Source organism: Pavona decussata, unplaced genomic scaffold (assembly GCF_977016875.1).
Source record: "Pavona decussata unplaced genomic scaffold, jaPavDecu1.1 SCAFFOLD_87, whole genome shotgun sequence".
In the NCBI taxonomy this organism is placed as follows: domain Eukaryota; kingdom Metazoa; phylum Cnidaria; class Anthozoa; order Scleractinia; family Agariciidae; genus Pavona; species Pavona decussata.
In genome coordinates this window covers 827,425-850,206 of record NW_028145504.1, presented here as the reverse complement: position 1 = coordinate 850,206, position 22,782 = coordinate 827,425, and the positions used below count along the sequence as shown (strand labels likewise).

The window sequence follows — 22,782 nt, the reverse complement described above, 5'->3', positions numbered from 1 at the left end:
ATTTAATTTATTGTAAACTACACTGTGAATTCAAAGGATCTGTTTTGGACCCAAAATTGGGAGTTTTTCCTTGAGTAAAATACAGTACTATTTGAGGGGCTAATTAAGCTCTTCTAAAATGGAGCTGTTTTGGACAACTCCGAGCTGTTTTGGAGAACTTATAAGACTTAAAAAAATGATCTTTTGAATTTACAATGTAGTTACATTGACATAAAATTCTTTTATAGCACAGAATCAGATAGGAAAATGTTATTCAATTTAAATGATTCCTCAAATGTTTAGCACTTCATTTAATGAGATCCATCCAGGCTAAGGTTTACATAAGGCACTTGATGTTCTGTTCTGTTTTTCCTGTTCTTGTATAAAAAAGGCAAGGAGAGGATTGGTCTACTTTAGAAAGTTTTTGGAAGACTAGTTAAGTTGTCATGTGGAACACAACTGTTACTGAACAAATGTGAAAGTCAAGTAAATAATTCTGAGTTGAAATTACCTACTGTTATGTTATTCTTTTATTGTGAAAATTGAGAAAATTCCTTTTACACGCAAATTAAGCCCCTCAAATATTTTTCCGGCTCATGAATGTGTATAAGAAAGGTAAGAAGCAGTTTAATTGTTACATTTTAGAAAATTCTTTGAAGGCTCTTCTAGGTCACATTGAACACAACAGATGTGGAAGTTAATTGAATAAATTAATAAATGAAAGTAAATAATTCGGTTAATTCTTGTTTACGTGTTATTTATTAGGCCCGGCGAATTCTTATTAAAGTGTGCAAGAACCTCTATAACCTATGTAATGATCTTGGAAAAACAATACATGGATTTCAAACTGGGCTCCTAACAATGTGGCTCGGGCTCCTAACTTTAAACTTTAGGAGCCCGAAGGGCTCCCTAAAATTTTTCTTAGGCAGCAGCCTTGTACACTCTGTTATCACTTGATTTGTTCATATGATACCCCTGCTGATAAGGCCTAGCAATGGCAAAACAGCTGTCGGGCTACCCGGGCTCTATTATATTTTTATGAATATTTGGTTTTATTGACAGCGTTGGTAAGGTAATAGGCCATTTCCGAGTTGCTTTGAACCTCATTATGATAGCAAAGCTAAGTGCAAAGTTTTTATTATGAAAATTAGTTTTCATTCATATGCAAACAAAACTAATTTTCATATGAAAAGTTTTGCACTTAGCCTCGCTTTCAAAATGAGGTTCACAGCAACTCGGAAATGGCCTATTTGGCCACCGAAAAGAGATTAGAGTGCTGAATTAGCCCTTGGTCAGAGGAAATGAGCCCTTGGAGGCGATTATTTTTTCACACGTTCGCTTGAATTTAATTTTTCTTTTCAATCTTTAATTCCTCTCTACCCCGGTTGTGCTAGAAGCCTCTATTCTTGTGCCCATATCTCCGTAAACAAGCGAGGTTTCAAAAGTGATTTTTATTAAAATTCGAATTTTTGCTGGTTTTAAAGACCAACTTTTTCAACCAATGTATCTGACTGCTAACCAGGTTTTGGCTTTATAGTTTTATTCATTGAAAGTTAGAGGAACGAAACTGGACAATTTCAAAAGCGATTTTCACATTCTTGACAATTTCTAACCCTTCACAAATGCTCGCACATGATACAGTTCGGTACAAATCGCTATTGTTCTCTTGTGACTTTGTTACTGTCCCGTTCACACCTGTCCATTCCATTCTGAGGCAGTGAAAAAATCCACTCCAAGATCATCCACACTAGCTCCATGGGCTTTCAGAGAATTCTTTCTTGTTCTGGCCAGGGAAAAATACTGCGACGCGTATTCCACCAAGTCCTGAGGCTTGTCACGAAGTACCACAAGCACAAACCCTTCCAGTAGCTCCACAAGGCCAGGAGGAATGGTTCGTTTTGGCAAATCTATGGGTAAATTGGAATCCATCTGTCTTGGTTGGTCTTAGTGAGAATCACTGCACGAAAAAAGCTAGTCAGTTCAAATCAGTCGGTCCTTTTTACACCGAATTATTTACTTATTTTCTTACGGAGTCGTTGTGACGTAGTTATAATAATTTGTTACGTCACCTTATTTGCGCGCGTTCTTTTCTCCGAATTACATGCCCCAGGGTGTTCTCGGTGTGTACAGCTGGAAGACACTGGGTGTTGTGTGCATTTTAATTTAATGAGCAATCACACTTCTTGACCAGCGGTATCACATGAGGCGACATGAGCTTTAGCAATCTCGTATCTAAAGTCCTCTGGCTCTTCGGCCAGCGGTTGGTCGCTAGGAAGAGACTCTGGCGAACTAAAATTTTATTACCGCCAATCAAAAAAAAAAAAAATAAGTTTTGGAATTCTCCAGAATCTCTCCCGACCAAAAAAGCCTGAAGACTCTGGGTTCGAGATTTGCTGAAACGCATTTTCTAATTCTATGGACAGGGGCATCTTAGCTGGTTGGGCCCGAATATCGAACGCGAAGCGCCAAGATAATCGAAAGAGAATTAGAACGCGCGCGCGAAAAAGTAGTGGTAGGCTTAATCAGTCGACTTTATGCGTAGACCTCAAAAGTCTGAAATGTGAAGTTCGGATACGTGTAAAATGAATAATCTAATTCATGTAGGAGTATTTTTTGAGGCTGGCTTTCCTAAGGAACTCAAGAAACTAAGAGGAGTAGTGAAGTGTCATGGCGAAAGTAGTGCACGCGGAAAAAAAACTGATAAGTTCTAAGGACCGTTTGAGAAACGCACGCCAGGTTGGTCAAAGTCCAGATGAACTGCCCAGTAGGCCACTCACAGATTACCTTCAATGCAAAGCCGCTGAAGTCAGTTGTGTACGTGTGTATCACACAACAGCAGCTAACATGTGTTCGAGAGGCATGTAGTTTAAAATCCCAAGCATTACCCGCACCCTGACTCTCGAGTGTCAGTTCCTGTCCTTGTTTGTCTAGCGGCTCCGGAGGAGTCAGTGGGTCAAATACCGGGCACTCCACCTGCCCGCAGTGACGTTTAAGTTCTTGTTTGTCAACATTTACTTTAATTAGTACATAACGGAAAAGATTTATCTTTATAGTAGATCTTTTCCGATCATTTTTCCCATCTTTTCCGTTGTCAGTAGTGATTAAAATGGCGCGTGCCATTTTTCAGGTCGCCAAACATCTGAAACGTGCCGAAAGCGTGTCGAATTGTCTCCCGATATTTTCGGCGAATTTTTTTGGTTGGCTATGCTGGTGCGAGTAAACCAAACTCAGTTTAGGACGCTTCTCTTTTTAATATTTAAATTTTTATTTATACTTATTTATTTCCTTTACTAACGCTTCCAAATTCCGTCAACCTTTAAGACTTGTCAAAAGTTCTTTGATACCGGCCATTGGTTATATTCGCTTGAAAAAAGAACTGAAAACGTCGCTCATGTAAAACGCTGAGCCGAAGTAAACGGGTTCTGTTTTAGTTTTGAATTTTAATAGATGTAAGATGTTCCTGTTAAAACACAGAATTTAGTATCGCTAGGCCGAAAGAAATAATTATTAAAGTAGCAGTGTATCGAACTGTATGAGTTACATTGCCGGTTGAAGTGCCGTTGAGTTTTCCGGCAGACCCAGACGCCAGGTGGGTTTTCTATCATAGTCAAATTTGTTTGTTGTTTTTGTATTTTTCTAAAAATTACTTCACAGCTTGAAGGCTTGTTAAACAAATACGTTGCAAATTATCTGAGGATGAAATTTCAAGTTAACAGAATCCTAATGTCTCTGAGTTAATTTAGGATACATTTCAACAGCCTACAAAAAAAAAGAATAAAATTCATTAGCCAAATTTCTGTGGTAGGTGTTTATCTGATGTAGGAATATAATGTTGGCAGATGATGAAAGTATATCATAATAGCGCATTACCGTAATAGTTTAGGTTACTAAAGTTGGCAGTTTTTGTGTCCAAGTTTCCAGCTTGCATTGATTGAAAATATATGTTTTCGTTACTTGCACTACTTCGCGATTATTGACCATTATACTTATTCGTTCAACTTAGTACATTGTAGCCGAATTATCCTGGAACAAAATTGTTAGGAACACTGTCCAAGATGATAAAAAGATTGAAAATTTCAGTTGCCGTCATGTTCTCACGTTCTCCACAAAACCTCAATTAAAGGCATTTCCCGTTGTTTTTCTGAGGACCGCCAAGAAATGTACAAAGATTAATAACACACTTCCCAACACTGAATGATTCATCATCATGCACCTTCATGAAGGTATGAATGTAATTATGATTCATTTGTTACAAAGTAGCAATCCAGTGCACTTGCACACCTTTGTCTGTTTCAAGCAGTAGTAGTGGAATTACAGTCAAGGAGAAAATATTTTCAATTACTCCTAAAAAAAAAATTCGGTATTAAGTTTTTGAGGCTCTCTGAATCCTGAAATACGCCCTCGCTGCTGGGTGCCGTGATCTTGTTAAGGACATTCGTGCATTCAAGAGTGTGAGGAGAACTGCAGACCATCAAGATTGGCTCTCAACCAACGGAAAGGGGACATGTCATATGGAGACCCATTTGAGCGTAGAGTTCATCTATCCCTAGCTGGTTGAGTGTCATATTATAAGATAGTTTTTGGTTTTTACCATTAATTTTAGAGACTAGATTTTGTTTTTCGAATTCAGCTGCAGTTAAGTCCAAAGCTAATTAGTCCTACAAACTTGTTGTTAAACCTGCGCCATTGATCTGCTATAAACAGCATGTGATGTTATATAAATTATTAAGAACGACAATAAATCTTGTAAGAAATATTTCGCGTATTCTCTGGGGGATCAATCACCACGATTCGTGCATACTCCTTAAATGAATACATACATAATGAGAGCAAGGTCCTTCGCGATCTTGTGGCGAAGTTAAGGCATACAGTCGAAACAAAAGCGTTACGACAAAGCACCTCTTTAAACGTCTCAGACGCCATCTTGGTTGAGCAGACAAACACAACTAAAATTGTACTAAACTGATATATGGAAATTTAGGTGACTTGAACCGTCTGTAACTCTGCTCCAAATTGACAGATTTTAGACACTAAGAATTATTTTAAAATATCTCAACTAATCATTCATCTGATGAAAAACGAGACCGTCACACATTTCTTAGAGAAATCCCCTCGTGTCGTTTGTAGTTTCGCGGGAATTCGGCGTACATCAGTTTTGGTTAAGAGTTTGTATGAAGTTTAGAAATTTGATTTACGGCCGTTCTAGCTTGAGTCTATTGTCTAAACATATTCACAGAAATTTAAGACAAATAGATATATTGGGAGTCAAATTTCAAGTGGAGTTACAGAGGTTGAAGAGTCGGCCAAATCTCATACACTTACTGATTCCAGTAAGCTTAATTTTAGACGTGTCTTTGCCCCCAACCAAGATTGCGTCAGAGATTGTGAAAAGGTTTACTGAGCGTTTAAATTTAGCCTACATTTGCACTCTCGTCGATCGAGAGTGTTTTTAAAAGTGAAAACAAAATTAACGTCAACGTTTTCCACTATTTACAAAAGCTTCACTCTTAAAAGTGGTTTATCAGTTTAAGATAATTCTAAAAGAACGAAATCGCGCGCTAGTGTGAATCTATTTTTTTCCTTCTTCGTAATCCGCCTAAATCATGTGTGCAAAATGAAAAACTTTAGACTGCAGTTGTGGGTTTTTAAGTTTATTTTTTTCTATGTAAACTGGCCTGCATAGTGTTAAACTCTAAAAGAGTTGCTGAGCAAGTGCCGTTTTGGGAGCCGAAGTTTCTTCAATTGTGAACAGACTTTTCATCAGGATCTAAACCGTTTAATAGCGAGGGTTTCGTGTTTCGTGTCTACGAGAACGTGTTTGTTAACATGTGCTACATCGTTTAATTTTCTACACTCCTCTTTACTGCGATTTTTATGTCGGCTTTTGTTATGTTTTATTTTTGTTGCGGTAAACGTATCCCAGCGGGGCTCCAAAACATGGCTACACTATCTAGCTATGAATCTCTAATATATTGCTTTAAAAAGAGAAGTCATTGATTAGGTTGAGTGAAGTTAGATAAGCCTAGCTATAGCTTAGCAAATGTTGCTCGGTCTATGGCGAGCAGATAAAATTGAAGACTTTTCCAAAGTGTCTACCAATTCACACCGAAGGGGCTTACAAAATTTACGTTGAATAGTTGATACTGTGCTTGAACATATAGATATTCAAAATATGCTGTATTTGCGACAGGAACTAATTACCCTTAGCATTATGATATTTTTTCGATAAAAGCCCTGTGACACGGCGTGATTGTACCGTGAGCGACTTATCGGATGACAAGCTATGTTTATCCGTTCTAATCCCTCACCTAAGCCAATTATGCGACTTACAAGGAACAAATGTGGGTTTTAACATCTTATTTGGCTAACCAGACCGGGCAATATGAGAGTTATTTCATTGTGCTATCTCCGGCCACTTCATTTGGTCAAAAGCGGTATCTATATTAATGATTGCACTGCCGTTTATTTTCATCCAAGCGTTTTGAAAACTCTTTGTCGCTGAACATCGCGTGAGAGGTAATTTTGTTTTATTAAGTGAGCACGCTATTGCACCCTACTCAAAGTCCAGTGAACGACAAAATCACGAAGAAGTCGCTGATTCTCCGCTGTGATCGGTCTAGAAGTGAGACGAACTTAAAGCGACACTGCTACAGTTATGCACCAAAAAATATCTTCTGCTGACAGAAAGTTGTCGTCTAAATTCGTACGCCGTGCTTGTATTACAGAGGAACTTATTTGTCTCATGGAGGGATTCACGATTACTGCGCTAAATGAAAAACCCAATCCTGAAGATTTGGTGGATTTTGCTTCAAGCTATTTTGACGAAATTCGAAAGAAAAGGAACTTGTTAGCAGACAGAGGCGTTAGTAACTTCCGAACTGGTCTGTACCTCTCAACCGAGTGGAACGGTCAAGTCTAACAAAGCGAAATGAGCTGAATTGATGACCAACTGAAATGAACTGAGATCAGACTTCAGGTTATAAACTCAACATGTTTAATGATATTAAGTTTAATTACTGTCACGAGCCATAACACTCTTAATTATAATTATAAATCTATCAGTCAACGGAGAAAGAACTGAACTTCTTGGCGGCTGTACCTCTCTGTGACTGTGAACGAATCATTTCCGTATTACGGTGGGGATCTTTCCGGCCGACTCCACAGCGCAACACTTGAATACTTTCGACTAATTGAAGACAGCAAGCACATACGTGTCGCGGACAAGACTGTTCGACAAAGAGCACTGCTTAAATGTTCTAAAATGTTACCTTACACGTAGCTACTTGCTACTAAACTGCTAGTTTGCGATAAAATGCTGATCATTTCCCCCTGGCGGAATTGTGTTGAAGTTATAAACATCTCTTTCAAGTTTGAGAACCATACTGACCGACTTGGTATTTTGTCAGTGAACGGCACAGAAAACAACTTTATGACAATGAACTATTTTTTGTCATTTGAATGAATATGGCATTAATCCACGAAACTAAATTAAACTTTATTTGGTGCTTGGTTTTCAGAATGACCTACGTTTCAGTGTCCACCGAATCCCTTGTTTCAAGAAAAGTAGTTCGTTTATACTCTTTGTCTGAAATTTTCGGCTAGATCGACACGCGAACGGGCTCACAATTACGTACTATCTAAGAAACGTGTCGTGACAATATTCTGATAACATATATTGGGAACCTATATTAATTCACCTCCCGATCGTTCAACATCACTCTGGCAGAACGATAAGCTCGTTCGATATCGTCACGACACTGATCGATGACGGAGTTTAAAAGGATTTTTCTTGATTTTTGTACATTATTATAGAACATCATATAAATCTTTCCCTTGGATACACTATATTAATCTCTCTTACTTTGTTTTCTTGAAGAAATTGCTTTCAAAGTGTCGAGTGCCAAATTATGCAAAACGCGTGTAAATCATGGGCACGATTTCCGTAAACCAGCCTGGAAAGAAGAAGTGAATTTAAGAAAACCACCACCAGCAATGTTATTCGTTTATTAAAGTTTATTAAAGTTCTGTCAGTCGGCTACTAGCTCGGCAGATGTGGGGCAAGGGCATCATTGCATCATTGCAATTCTGCTGCCAGAATCAGTTTGTCAGGGAAACGCAACGTATTTTTTTTATAGTCACAAAACGGTGCAACTTAGCGAATCATACACGGTTCAACATCGTTCAACTTCTGTTGATCAACAAATGTTGAACATTGTTGCCACTTGTTGACTTGTAACTTGTGGAACGGAATAGAGCCAAGCTCTATTTTCGTTCAACAACTTTCAACATGTTGAACGGCATATTTCAACGTTCAACATCACATGATACACTGTTCAACATTTGTTGAACAGCAGCTGCAACATTTGTTGCTCAACAAATGTTGAACCGTGTTATGATCATTGGCTTTTACTTTGCATGAGAGTATGCAAAATACATCTCACTTGTCAACCTCACTTAAACTCATGAAATAAATCGTCATATCGCTGACAAAAAACTTAAAGTTATCCCCTTGCGGTCACTTATCAGTTATAACTTCTTACTTTTAGCTTGGCCTCACTAATATTTTTTGTTTTCGATAACCACAACTAGGCTGATTATTTTAGATGAGATAATCTAGAAAACAATGCTTAAGATTTTCGAAGCGTGAATTACTTCTATAGTACACCAATACAAAAAAAAAAGAAAGAAAAAAGCGGAAAAAAATTAGTATAGTAAACAAACAACAATTCTCTCGTTATGCTTGAAATCACACTCCTACATCTGCTGCATTTTTGAAAAGGCATTTCTTGGGCCGTACAAACCACTGACACAAGTAGGGTACAGACCGCACCGGCCTCCATTCCGCTACGCCTTCAGTTTCCGGTAAACAAGGCGAGCTGAACAGGCGTGTACGGTATACAGCCGGTGTTTCAGGATAGTGGGTCAACACGAGCTTCCGAAAGATACTAGCAGACTACAAGAATAGTTCTATGGGTGCAAAGGGGTATTCTTCTAATTAAGATTGTTTAACCGCCAGCTCTGAGGTGGTGAAAGGCTATTTGACTCAGTACATCTGCAACGCTCGAATGACAGCATACGAGCCAATCAGGTTGATTCGTTTACTCTAAATAAAGGAGGTAATTTCCTAACTAACGTAGCGGCTCATTTGAAAGTCAAGGTTAAGTGTAATTTACAGGCCAAGTAGTTACTTAATTAGGTTTTACTTTAAGCTGTTCAAGATTATAAATCTGCGGTCCGGAACGTGACTTTAATCGTGCTAAAAATATTAATCGCAGTTGTTTTTGTCAAAGATAAATCAGCTGTTTTGGATTCCCGACATAATCGCACTTTCTTCTTATAGTTTCATTTATTACTTGAGTGTCAGCCAAAATGGAAAGATATCACCAGTTGTGAATCTGTCAACTTGCTAAACTGGCTAAATTCTCTTAATTGCGATCTAAATGAACTGTATATATAGCTATCAAGATAAAAACAAAGGCGACATTTCGAAGGTTAAGAGGAGTAATGAATGAGTTATATATCTGACGCATCAATGCTATCTTTTGTTTGGATTCAGTCGCATCCCAACTAGTCTATTTTTACTCGTTGTCGGGAGGTAATTTTTTCATAGACTAGCTCGACGAAACGTTTTTTTTTTTTGCATTTATTAAACAATAGAATGAACTGGGCAACGTTCGGCTTACCCTCTGAACCGAAAATTAATTCAATCCATCAATCAACTAAGAGCTTACGTTCCCGTGGAAAAGAGTATATTGTTTTAGTTTAGAAAAGATATCTTTTTTACTGCGCTAGACATGATCACGCGGGTACTCGCGTTGAGCGTCGATAACTGCGTGGGGAAGCGTGCTCGCTCCCACGCTACCGGTTCAGAACCGCTTTTATGTTATACTTCCCTGACCGTGAAATCAGCCTTGCTCTTTTTTTAGATTTTATGTTATAAGACCGCTAGTCAGCTTCCCGAAACTAACAAGATAACGGACGTAAAGGTGATGGGACTAACTAGTTTGCTACACTGCGAAGTTGTAAAGCGCAAAAGTGGGGAGAAAAAATACGCTGTTATCTGTGATATTAGCCTAAAGAACAGGCGTCACTATTATTTTTTTACGCTTTTTCAGAATAGCAGAGGCAAGCACGAGGCTAGCGCGGAGCGCGAGTCACGCGCGACGAGAGGTGCGCGAAAAAACATAACTAATCAGTTTTTTCGCGCCCCTCCCGTAGCGCGTGACTCGCGCTCCGCGCTTTCCTCGTGCTTGACTCCGCTCGCCTGAAAAACGCAAAAATAAATAAATAAACAAATAAATTAATAACGCCTGTTCTGCAGGCTACTGTGATATTGGAGTGATTTATGATTATGCTGTACGGCAAACGCCACCGGAAGAAATGACCACGTGACTATGTTTATCCTTCCAGTTGCCGGTCGCAGTTTCTCAGTAAAATTGAGTAGTTTTGCGTTAGCATGAAAGGCCAGAATTATTTTGCACTATTCGGCATCTATGCACTAATTGTTTAAAGAAAACATAAAGCGAACTGGCTCCCGTTTGCCGTGTACCGTACTTGGACGCTGACGTGTGGCGTCCGCTGGCCTAAAAAGCATGCGGACTCTGGGGTCGAGATTGTCCCAGAGTCAGCTTCCCTTTTGCGCAAGGGACTTGCGCAGTCAAGCCAAAAGCTCTGAGGTCGATAATGGCTGGCACGCCGAGGGACATCATTTGCGGACGCGACAAATGCACTCCTTTTTGCTGTCCACAGAAACACAATAGGCTTCGTTTTCAAATGACTCAACGCTGGAGAGCTGAATGTTTGCCTGTTCAGTGAGACGATCAGAATTCGATCGTTCCAGTTTGGACAAACAGGCCAAAACGCCTTGAAATGTGCGCATTTTCAAACGAGAACCTTTAATTGTGGACGGGGCCTGAAAAGTCCTAGGAAAATGTCTTCCATTGGCGGACACCGTCAGTGAATTGCTGTTGCATTTATGTCTATTAGTTTGCATGGCAATTTTAAAATTTAAACAGGAATTCAAAGTTGAACACAATCACTACTTTTGAATAACATTCAATTATGCACCCACATTATCAAGATTACAGGGTGCCAGAAATTTGTTGTAAACAACCCGTTATTTTGAGTTGTGTCCGCTTTCTAAAGCATCAAAATGACAAAGGATTATTACATCCAGATACCATTCAACTTTTCCATGAGGCTAGAGCGTGAATACTCAAGAGATACAACAGGAAACAATGAACTAGAGTAATATTTATTGAAAAGCATCTGCGTTGCTAAGCAGCGGTTATTGAACTAATTACGCACAAGTGCGCTGCCTGCGACATTCAAAGCAAAGCAATTTATTCATGATATTATTTGCGAACGTCAAGTCAGTAAATTTCGTCCATTAGCTGAAGGCGCACCACACGAAAGAGACGAAAATAACTTACGTACGACAGAGGAAAGACTTGGTAAAGTATGTCCGATGTTGTTAAAAGTTAAGATGTTATTGTTCATTTGGATTTTTCGCGGAATTATTATCATTTGTTTGTCAAGTGTTCGTTTGTTTCTTCTCGGTTTAATATATTTGCTTGTAACTGTTTGTTTACATATCAATTTGATTTTTGCATTTGCTGCGAGGTGATAAAGTGAAATGTACTGCTGTCTGGTCGTTATTGAGCCGACAAATGTTCGTTTTTAAGGAAGTGTTTGGTTTAGGAAATATCCGTGAGTGAGTATTGTTGGAAAGAAACATATTCGAATGCAAATTGCCAGTTCATGAATGCTATTGAACCGTATTTTTACAAAAGCTTTACTTCTTTGCATAATGACATTTATAGTTTCTTTAGAAAACCGGAAAAATTAATGTCACAACCGACTTATCGTAAATCATCATGGTTGCGGTTTGATAGTAGAAGGACAATGTGCGGCAATTCTGCTTGATGAAAGAGTGCAGCTAGTCAGCCATGGCCAGTCTACTACGATCAAATGCAAATCGGTCAAACACTGAAACGATAGTACATTTTAAATGTCTTTAGTAGTTATTTGTTGTGGTTATTTGCACAAGTGGGCATCGAATATTTTGTGAGCGCGAAATCTGATGGGATAGTTTCGGTCGCGTAAACATTAGTTCCTCGGCAAACCGATGTCTTTTTCATAGCACCTAAAGTTTGTAACCATGACATGATCAATCCATCTTTTCATATCCTCTTCTCTATTTAAAAACGTCGTTGTCAAAGCTATTTGGATTTGACCATTACTACGGTATATCATAAGATGTTTTATAAGCGTGCTCTTGAAATTGTTTCTCAGGAAACAAGAAATGATTCGAACAACTGAAGATGGCTTATGTTCAAATAAAAACATGTTTTTCAAACTCAAAATCGTTGTGCTTTTTATTCGAATCATTTCCCAGTAACCTGTGAACACCCAAAGATGTGTCCTCTAGCACGTAGCCCGTATAAGAAAAATTAAAAATAAATATAAAAATAAAACAAACGGCTGGTTACTTTTCGTGTATTGAGAGGTAATGTAATGTGATAAAAAGAAATCCTGCTGCCATCATCTACTAATTATCTCTTGCATGGAAAATAAAGTAGCTTCTCTTTTCTCTCAATAAAGCTGCAATTATTTCACATGTTCTTTGTTCTTATTTCGTAAAATTACGCACTTTATATTTACGACTCCCTAAAGACGAAAACTCCATTAAGCAATGCATCAGTAATGCATTATACTCGAAAAAGGTATATTCTGACAGATATATATTGATCGGCGAAGGATAATGGAAAACTCTCGAATAGAACTCTCAAAATGAATCTTTTCCTAAACTAATGGCCTTACGAAAATTAACGAAAATTGCATAATAACATCTGCTCACTGCGGTCGGAAATAACCTTTTTATGCCTTTTGGCTAAAAGCAAAAAGACGTGTTCGTTTTTTGAACATAATGAAGGTTCAGTGTACTGTTTCTTTTGAAATATTTAGGGTGTCATCCTCAATTGAAAGTCAACCGAAATCGTGGAATGACTGATCCAAATTCGCTTCTTGAACTGTACGACTATTATACAATTGTAGTAGATTTGAAAAGATTTTGAGCATAGGATTTTAGATGATCCAGAAGGATTAAGTCTAACAAATGTATCTCTTATCTGTTGACTTGCAGATATTCTTGACGCAAAATGTCCGGTGAAAACGAAGAAAAGATAGCTACGCAAAGCGTGCCTGCTTTCAATGTACAAGACGTGGACGCTAATCACAACATAAGGATTGACAGTTCCCGGACCGAAGTTAAAGAGGGTATTATAACTGAAAGCGACTCCAAAAGCAGGCAGAAAAGCGGAAGAAGTAGGCTTTCCAGCGGTGAGTACGATGACATCGTGAAGAGTAAGAGAGCTCTAAAATAAGGAGTTATCTTTTTTCAAGTTAAAAAGGATAACAACGGATGAGATAAGCGGTATATGGGATTACTCATTTCCATGACAAAAAAGGGTATTGTTATCCGTGCCAGGATAAAGTTAGAAATCTAGAGTGAAATACGTTCCACATCTGGCCGTTTACTGCTCAATAATTAAGAAAATTTGTGGAGTTTCGATGAATGTATTTTTTGTTAACATTAAAATGCTGATTTAACGAAATCGATGCGATGTATTAAATGCGGCGGGGAAATTATTGCATAAAAGTTGGCCATATTTCAGTTAACTAGTCTTAAGGCAGAATCTAATTGATAATGACAGAACGTGACTTGCGCCGCATTTATAATTTGGCTTTTCGATTGGCCCATTCGTTCAGTCGAAAGATCCCCGAAAACTTGTGGTGTTACATTCAAAAAAGCTTCAGTTTTAGGTCTACTGCAGAGAATATCTTAGGATCAAACAGAGCATATAGTATAAAAGGCATAGGTGTTGTGGGAAAGCTGAAACTGAGATGTTGTGAATTATCTGTTCATCTGTATTCAGTTCAGAGTCAAGGAATGAAAATGAACTGCCCTCGGAGTGAGTCGATTTGTTTGCAGTGTTGAGTGAATCAGTGTTTTGTACAACTGTGCTATATTTTTTGCTATTCTTGCATAAAAGTACAGTAGCAATAATTACACCTTAGGCTAAGGGGGTTAGTTTCAATAGAAACTGTGGGGTAGGGAGTAGAAACGAATGTTTGGTTTTTCAACAGTTGATAACTAAAGGTAAATTGGCCACCGTAATAAAGAGATTCAAGAGCTGACGTTTCGAGCCTTTAACTTAATTAGCCCTTCGACAGAGCGAATCAAGGAATGGTAGGCTGTTTGTATTTATATAGTGGGCAGTGGAACTACGCTATATGATGAAATCATGGTGAAGTGGAAAGCGAATTAGTCGAACGAAAAACGTTCGTTGATTCCGTGGGGATTAAGAGTGGCGATTTAGAAGATAAATTTTTGTTCTAAAGTTTGGCGAGTTTCTGAGTTACCATGATGAAGGGAAATGCCACAGACTGCCATGTGTTTGTCAGAGTAGTTACGCAGATTAAAGCGTTGAGCGACTGACTGGTTTAGATGCGTCCTTGTTCTTTCTTTCAAACGAGGCGTTTCAAGTAGGTTCTCCATTTGCAGCAAAATCCAAGCGAGCAGGAACTGGGAAGAGTAGATTGACCCCAGTCCCCACTCCAGCGGAAGACGCACCTAAATCGGAGCAGTACTCGGACGGAGAGCCAGCTGAAGATAGTGATTATGATACAGATCTGGAGTATGAACAGCCTCGTGAAGAGTATGATCCGACAGGTGAGGGTGAGGTAGATTCAAATAAGATCAGAAGCAAGATGCTAGACCTGGATTAGTAGCTATTAGTCAGTACAAATTTTGTCAGCGTATCTGTCTTTGCAAGCTAGGTAATTGTCAAGAATCCTGGTAAGCGTGAACATGTATGACTTACTTCAATCTTACCTAATTTTAAAGTTCAAGGCTTTGTTCAATAGAGCGTTAATAGAGTTTTATGACCACTGATGCAAGCACAGTGTAACGATGCACATGACATTACGGCTCCCCCCAAATTGACGCGCGCAACAATTTCGCATGTAAACGATGTCAAATGTTGACGTACTCATCGGAAGGACACGCTCTGAAACTCTGTTGTACGGTTCGTACCCAACATTGAGCTTACGCAACAAGACTGTTACTGGAATTAGGGGGATGGAAACTGAATTGTCTTCGTGTAACCAGCGTAGTAGCTAAATATTACACGCGGATATTTCACTGTAACTGACTTGCCTATCTCTCGCTTCTTTCATTCTGTGAACTTTCAAAGGCCAACAGTTTAAGTCGAAAATTGAGTCTCTTCCCTCAGCCGTGTTGTACGTAAGCTCACCATTATTGCTTCACGGGAGAGAACAAATTAGGAATTTTTAGACTGTTTTAGGAGTGACGCCAGCAAGGCCGTTATCATTACCACGTTCGTGTACGCGATTCCGTTTAGCCAGTTTTCTTGCCTTTGCACATTTTAAGACACCAACAGTTTTACATGTCGTCTTTTTTGGGAAACAGTTGTCTAACGGTAATTAAGTATGGCAAACACTATTTAGTCGTGAGCTCTAAGTATGCTATCTCCATCTTTCTAGGTCGCAAAGCGTACCGGGATGCTTGTTCGCAACTCGGAATCATCCCAGTCTCCTTCGTTGTAGAACACATCACGCGGGAGAAAATTGACATCAACCACCATGGACTGGGACCGAGTGGCGCCCGGGCTATCGCGTTTGCACTCATGAGAAACACGACAACAACAACAGTAAACTTACGAGACTGCGCCATAGGTAAATTGTGATCTGTCAATCATTTCCTACTCATGCATGCTCGAAATTTGTAAAAATTTGAAAATGTCGAGATACATCAATGCGACAACCAATACATGAAAGTACTGCTCCTTGCTTTTATCTGATCATATCAGAGTTTTGTCCACAGATTAAACTGTTACGTTAGAAGAGACCCGGAAGCGACTTAAAAAGTTCAGGAGTTGTCTTGGTGACATAGCTAATCAGTAAAACAGCAATAACTGTGTTTGAAAGGACCACCGCGACGAAAGAAAAGTACCGAATCCTGTAGTCAAGGATCTAATCAGCAAAAAATTGTAGACAAAATAATCTAATAAAAGAAGGTTGATTTCAGGGTCAGGGAAATATATTTTTCCAATATTTCGAAAGGCACGGCCTTTCTCTTTCAGGGTATTTTTGAGGCTAGCCCTATGGCAAAGTCTCTTTCGGAGTGAATAAGAGGGAGTGGTTGATCGCCTCGCTCACAAGAGGTTAAAATCCTAGGAAGGAATCGTGCTTCATTTCAACGGGTTACTGTGCAACCAAGAAAATGAGAATTCACTTGGTCAGGGCTGCCTCGCTACCGTACAAGCTGTAAGAGTTTTGTAGAGTCAAATAGAAGTACTGTCCCATTCATAACCACAAGTTATCTTCAGCCATCGCCACTGTATTATTTCTTTTTATCCAGGTCCTGATGGCGCCGGTTACATCGCCAGGTTACTAAAAGAAAACTTCTACATAACTGAATTGGACCTGTCTCAAAACAAGATCAAGAGCCCTGGCGCCCAGGCCGTGGCAGAGGTGCTTAGTGATAATAGCACCATCAAGAAGTTAAACTTGTCATGGAATGATTTTAAAGACAAAGATGCAGAGTGTCTGGCGGAAGGCATCCGCGTCAATCAAACATTAACATGGCTTGACTTGAGTCATAATGGGTTTGCAGAGGAGGCCGGGATGTTATTTGGTGAGCATAACGTAGATACAGAAGTTTCTTTGTGATTTCTATTGAGAGTAAATCGCCCCGATTGGTCGCTTTTCGAAAAAAAAAAAATAATAATGTGCTGTATTAGCTTTTTGAAAGTGTGTCGCACCACATTAAACGTTTTGCTGGCTTATTAGATTTAGAGCACGCCGCGAAGTACTCATCATGATAAATTCTAGGAGTAAGTTACGGTCATTTCATACATCATATTTCATTGAGTCGAGTTGAATGTAATTCAAACCTCAGAAAATCCGCTCCCAAAAATCGCCGTAAATTGGACAGCTAACCACGCGATGAATGAACCAACAATATAACTTACACTTTAGTTTGAGAAATAAATGGCACAAAAGTTGAAGAAGAGAGTGCGTAAAATTCAATTTTTATTTGTGACTTGGGCGACTGAAATCAGTGCAAAATCCTAATTGCGTCATTGTCTGCACTCTGTGCCAAAAATCGTTTCTAAATCTAAGGAACTAAATCTGTTTTAGGTCCCGCCATTGACGCGAACGGTGGATTAGAATATCTAAATCTCAGCTGGAATCACTTGCGCGGCAAGGGAGGAGTGGCCATCGGCAGAGGTCTTCGTGCCAACTGTAGCTTGCAGAATCTCGACATATCCTGGAATGGTTTAGCTGACGAAGGGGCCGCGGCGTTCGGGGAATCACTGAAGGAGAATAACACATTGACTGATTTGGATTTGACCAACAACAGAATCTCTACTGAAGGGGCGTTGGCGTTTGCTAAAGGCCTTCAAATCAACAACACTTTAAAAATTCTAAGGTTTGTGAACTATCACTGTTGGTATCGTTTTCTTGACTTCGGTCAATTCTGGGACTCTGAGTGTATTATTGCGGGAATACAATCTATAATTGGCGATAATTAAGGATCATAGCTTTTATCTTTTGGAAAATGAGGGAACAATTGCCCAAACTGGGAAATATCCCAAATCCGACTTGGACAATTTCCTTAAATTTGAAATATAAACAAATTAGCGATCAGATAATCTGAGGGATTTTGTAGATGTTGAAAACGTCTGAATCATGTATTATTTCTTTCATGCATTTGTCTATAAACCCTTACAAAGCCGAGTTGAAACAGTCGAAAACGTAACTGCTTTAATTTTTCTCAGCTACATTGCTCAAATTTTGTCAGAAAAAGCTGCCTTTTTAATTTAACCTGCTTTCTTTTTAATTTCTTGGTATCAAATTTTACGCCGAAATTACTTGGCATTGGAATTTGATTTAGCACCCAGGCCTTATACTTAATTGGAATTGAGTTAGTCACATGATCTGTGTAGTTTGCAAGATTGGGCTAAACTCATTCGTCTTCTTAAAGACACTCTGTCACCCCAGGCGCATGCGCGCGTTGATGAGAATCTCTTTGCAATGGTTGGCCAACTTTTTCAAATACCATCGGAGAATTCAGGAAGCTGTTTTAATCTGTTTGAATCGCGTTCATTTCGGGAAAGTTAGCTGAATGTTTAATTTACAAACGTCCTTTAGTAATTACAGAAGATGTTTGTTGCGATATTTTTGAAAGCTTTTGCAATGGCGGAAAAGCAAAAATCCTGCGACGAGTTACATGTAAATTAGTCTCAACCGGACTCTGCTGCGCATGTGCCCCAGCTTACATAGTCCCTTTAAAGGGGAAGTACACGCAAATTTGCTGTCATTTCAAAACCCAAAAATGTTTCTCTGTCAGCAGAAACAAAGAAATAATTGTCTAATTTTGTTTTAAATTATCATCCCAGTGCGATGAAACTGTCGATTAGTGCCTCTGACTAGAGACAGAGTAGGCCAGTATGGACTGAAACTTGAAAAATATTAGCCTAATGTTTTTCAAGTTCTCGCATTTTTGTTTCCAAAATGCGCCAGAACATATCACGAGTTGTTCCTTTCAAGAATTGAGTTGATTTCTTTCCTCTCGTCATTCTATAATTATTTGGCAGCTGATTGAAGGTCATATTTCATCATTTTTAACAAAAGATACCAAAAAACCCATGATACTTCCCTTTAATTACAGAAGAGACTAAACATACTAGTCCACACACCGGGATTTTTTTTGTATCTTGCAGGATTGGACTAAATCCACTACAAAATAACGGCGCGTTTGCCTTGCTCACAGCTATGAAAAACAACGTGGACACCGCCTTGGAGAAAATCCTTCTCAACAGTGTTGTAGTCACATTAGAGACCCAAGAACTTGTAAAGTTGCTAATGGGGCAACACCCAGGTTTAACAATCACCTGCACTTTTAGCAAAAGATCGGAAAAATTGGACGCCCTTGACGATATTTACGGGAAAAACAAGAAGAATGACCTGATCTACATCCTTAAAAAGTACGTAGAGGACAAGAATTACCGGTTGATAGACCTGTTTAACCAGTTTGACAAAGATAATAGCTTGTCAGTGACCAGGGAGGAGTTTCGAACGGGACTAAAGGGCATTGGAGTTCCCATGACGGATGATCAGCTGACCAAATTGATTGACATGCTGGATGAAGACGGCGATGGAGAAATTGACTATAGCGAATTCACGTGGATAAATGAAGCAAATTAAATGAAGTGTGTTATTGGACTGTAAGGCCGGCATCTAGCAAACAACAGTTGCTGAAAATGAAAACTCGATAGTAAGGCATAAACGTCAATGAGAACAAGCGCTATATTATAGCGCTTATGAAAGCCTTTAGAGGAAATAATCTTGAGCCTTAAGATTTAGAGTTGGCTTTTAAGTCTACGTTATACGTAAGTCGACGAGTGGCGTTGAGGAAATGAGAGAACGGGTTAACCAGAGCACCAACAGATTTGGCTTAATCGACCGATCCATTCGAAGTTTCGTTATTCACACCCTAGATAGATATAGCCTTTATTTTTACTCGATAAATTTTGAAGCTAAAAGTTTTTAGGGTCGGGTATTTGATTGTGCATCAGTGCTCGTGAGGTGGGAATTTGAGGAAAAATCGAACCAGACATCTATTTGCCTCTTTTTTTGCACGGTTTTCTTTCACGGTTTGTGGGAAAGGAATTTCATCTTTGTGAGCAAAAGGCTCACTCGAAATGGCTCCGAAAGTGGTTTGAAGGTATTTGTAACATATCTTCGTCACAAAGCACAAGCAAAGCCTGCACCACATTCCATTGGCTTCTGCGTGCACGCCTTTGCATTCCATTCAAGATCAATATTGAAACCGTCATTCACTCGAAACTGAATGACAATCAAGGTATGCTGACATAAATTGCCCTTTGGAAGCCAAATTTTTTTAATACAAAAAACATCAATAGTAGAAATTTATGAAAAGTTGAACATGGTTTAACGAAAAAAGTTGTTGTTTACAATGGAGACCGTGCAACCATGCAAACTAAACGATTGTGGAAGATGGGTGTTTGACTGCTGATAAACTTGGGATGTCACGGCATGTTTTTTTTCTGAAATGCCTCGACTGCTAGTAAATTATCCAAATCCTCTTAACAGACACTTCCAAACCGTGGAGAAGCGGCCTCCATTTTGTTGACAACCGCACACTGTTAGACTACTCACTCATACTCACTATCTACAACAGAATAGATAGTGAGTAGCGTACCCAGTAAGAGAACAGCATTCGTGATAGAACGCTTGTGGATTTATAGTATAAGTTAATATAAAATGTTAATTTATTTTTATTTATTGCTGATGGACTTGTGTGAGGAATCAGTATGCCTGTACCTGTAAATATAAAGTCAGTTTGAATCTTTGATATTGCCTCGTAATTACAAACAATACATCATTTAAGATGACGCGTTTTGTGAACAAAACATGGACAAAAGAAGAAAAAAAAGACCTTACATTTCTCAAGAGCTCTTTGTTGAGAGATTTCTACAGGTCTTTTTATAGTGCTGAACGCAGTTTTATCAGATTAGTTTTTGGTAACTTATCGCAACGATGTCTTCCATTTCACTCACCTATCGAAATGCAGGGATTCCTTACAAGGCGGATTCGTGATCGCGAACGCAGGGCATGACATCTAAATTAAGGTTAAATAAAAGCAAAAAAGGTAAGAATTGCATATCGGGTTAGTGATGATGTTGTCAAATGAAGTAAAAAGAAAACGAATCCTTTGTGAGTCACCATTTAGTCCCGGGCTCCTTGCCATGCACCTACATCCCCAGGGACCCAGGAACAGATAGTCGGGCCGGGCAAAGACAAGCAAAAGTTTACAAGACGGACGAACGTACGCCGTGTAAACTGCCACAAGTCTGATTTCGCCCATGAAATCTTCGTCCTTTCCTGACTATCCGCCCCTTGGGTCTCCGAGGATTAGTTACCTCGCGTCGTCCGGTATATAATTCGGTTCCCTGGTAATTGCTACGTGAAGGAGAATTCCTCCAGACAAACGACGTGCTACAGCCTCGTTATCAAGCCTCAATATGCTGATCGAGCATGCCTCGGAGGCTTGGGACTGAACTCGCTTGCGCTCGCATCTTCCCGTTCAGGCCCCGTCAAAAGAGCGTGCGGATAACTCTATCCAGTGGATAAATCGCTGAACTCCAAACAATAGTTTATCCGCCGGATAGAAAATTACCCGCTTGATAGAGTTATCCGCTCTTTGAACAAGTGGGGCCTGCTCAATAGGTGACGTCAGATTCACGCGCGCCTTGGGCGACTAAGGACGGGGCTGGACAGGTTCAGTTTTCAACTCCGGCTCTCTTTCTCGTAGAGAGGAAATAAAGCTTTCAATCTTGACAAAATTCTAGCAAAGTACACCGTATATTGTCCTGCCTACAGGGTAAAACAGAGAAGCACTGAAAGCATTACTAATATTGTTTTAAATGTTCTGCTGTTGTACTTCTACGTGCATGCTCAAACTTTGTTAAAGCGAAACGTATTGAGCCCCTCATTTTTTTAGTGTTTCTAAATGAACCGTCAAACTTATAACCTGAATTCTCGCGTTCTATTTCCTTAGGTATATCAGCTCTCTTTAGAAACCTACCCCAATTTATAAAACTCACGACTCCTTTATGGCCTGTTGTCATTAATGTGCGGTTCACCGTTTATAGCATGCATTATTACGTGACTAGATGGCACTAAGAAAGGCGACAAAAACATTTTTTATCCCATGCACATCAGACTTGCAGTAGACCAGAACTTCTGTATCTGAACAATGATTTCAGTTCTCGATTATGTAATTTGTAATGCACTCCAAATCATGCAGGTCAATTTGATAGCAAAATGGATCTTGTTTTATCACTGATTAAGTAACGCATACACTGTGAATATCTACTAAATAAAAGTTATATAATCCAAGTATGACATAACTGAACTCGATTATGCGGTGGATTATAGAATCATTGATCGAGTCTCTCTTCAAGAAAACAAAATTGAAGTCCTTCAGTATTATGTTTTCTGTGGTAAGCGCAGACCAGTCATTTCTTGCAGAATCGCTTTAAAAGTTTTCATGTAGAAGAATGAAAAGAAGTGCAACTAGAAATTGGTCCATGGTTGACTCATTAAACACGCGTCGACATGTTATGCTAAACTGTTTTACATCGATTGTTTCCTGACAAAGTGGTATTAATAATGCTTGGTGGTTATAAAACAAAGGCTCCGTCATGGTGCATATTAACATTTCACAGATGTTCGTATTGAAAGAACTTGCGATATCTTCAGAGTAACTCAAAACCTATAATAGACTTTAATCTGTGGTGCGAACGTGATTTCATGTCTTTACTGGAATTTTTTTGTTGGATTTAACGGAAATAAACAACAAAAAAAGACAAAAGATGTTGGGTCAAAGGCGGAGTTTTGTTATTGAACTCGCCACTGCTCCTCCTAATTCCTTAGTAATTGCCTGCGTTAGGTATAACGACCTCAAGTTAATTGCAGACTGAGTATGTGCTCTTAAAACTGACAGATCATGATTTGTACTCAGCGAAAACAGCGATTCATGTGACATCTGACGTTTTGTGAGACAAATCTGATAACTGGCCTTTCTTTTTCGTGTGCTAACACAGTTTTGCAGATATCTCTTGCACGCAATTCGAAGTGTTCACGTGAACAAATTCATGCACGATGTCAGAGAAAGTTTATTTGAGT

At 39.1% G+C, this 22,782-nt stretch overlaps 1 protein-coding gene across 1 annotated transcript; it reads left to right on the top strand.

Annotated features, from left to right (window-relative positions):
- The first annotated feature begins 11,165 nt into the window (after nt 1–11,165).
- LOC146474648 (uncharacterized) lies at nt 11,166–20,726 on the top strand. Its single transcript, XM_085116251.1, has 7 exons — nt 11,166–11,432; nt 13,124–13,320; nt 14,546–14,713; nt 15,547–15,738; nt 16,424–16,699; nt 17,206–17,497; nt 18,792–20,726. The coding sequence occupies exons 2-7, from the start codon at nt 13,140–13,142 to the stop codon at nt 19,273–19,275; spliced, it is 1,593 nt and encodes a 530-aa protein (XP_084972377.1). The 5' UTR covers nt 11,166–11,432; nt 13,124–13,139; the 3' UTR covers nt 19,276–20,726.
- The last annotated feature ends 2,056 nt before the right edge of the window (nt 20,727–22,782 follow it).

Excerpts from the sequence above, each read along its gene's own strand:
- LOC146474648 (XM_085116251.1), top strand. The coding sequence starts at position 13,140 with ATGTCCGGTGAAAACGAAGAAAAGATAGCTACGCAAAGCGTGCCTGCT. Across the intron at positions 14,714-15,546 it reads TGAAGAGTATGATCCGACAG|GTCGCAAAGCGTACCGGGAT; the intron begins GTGAGGGTGAGG and ends CCATCTTTCTAG. Across the intron at positions 17,498-18,791 it reads AACACTTTAAAAATTCTAAG|GATTGGACTAAATCCACTAC; the intron begins GTTTGTGAACTA and ends TGTATCTTGCAG.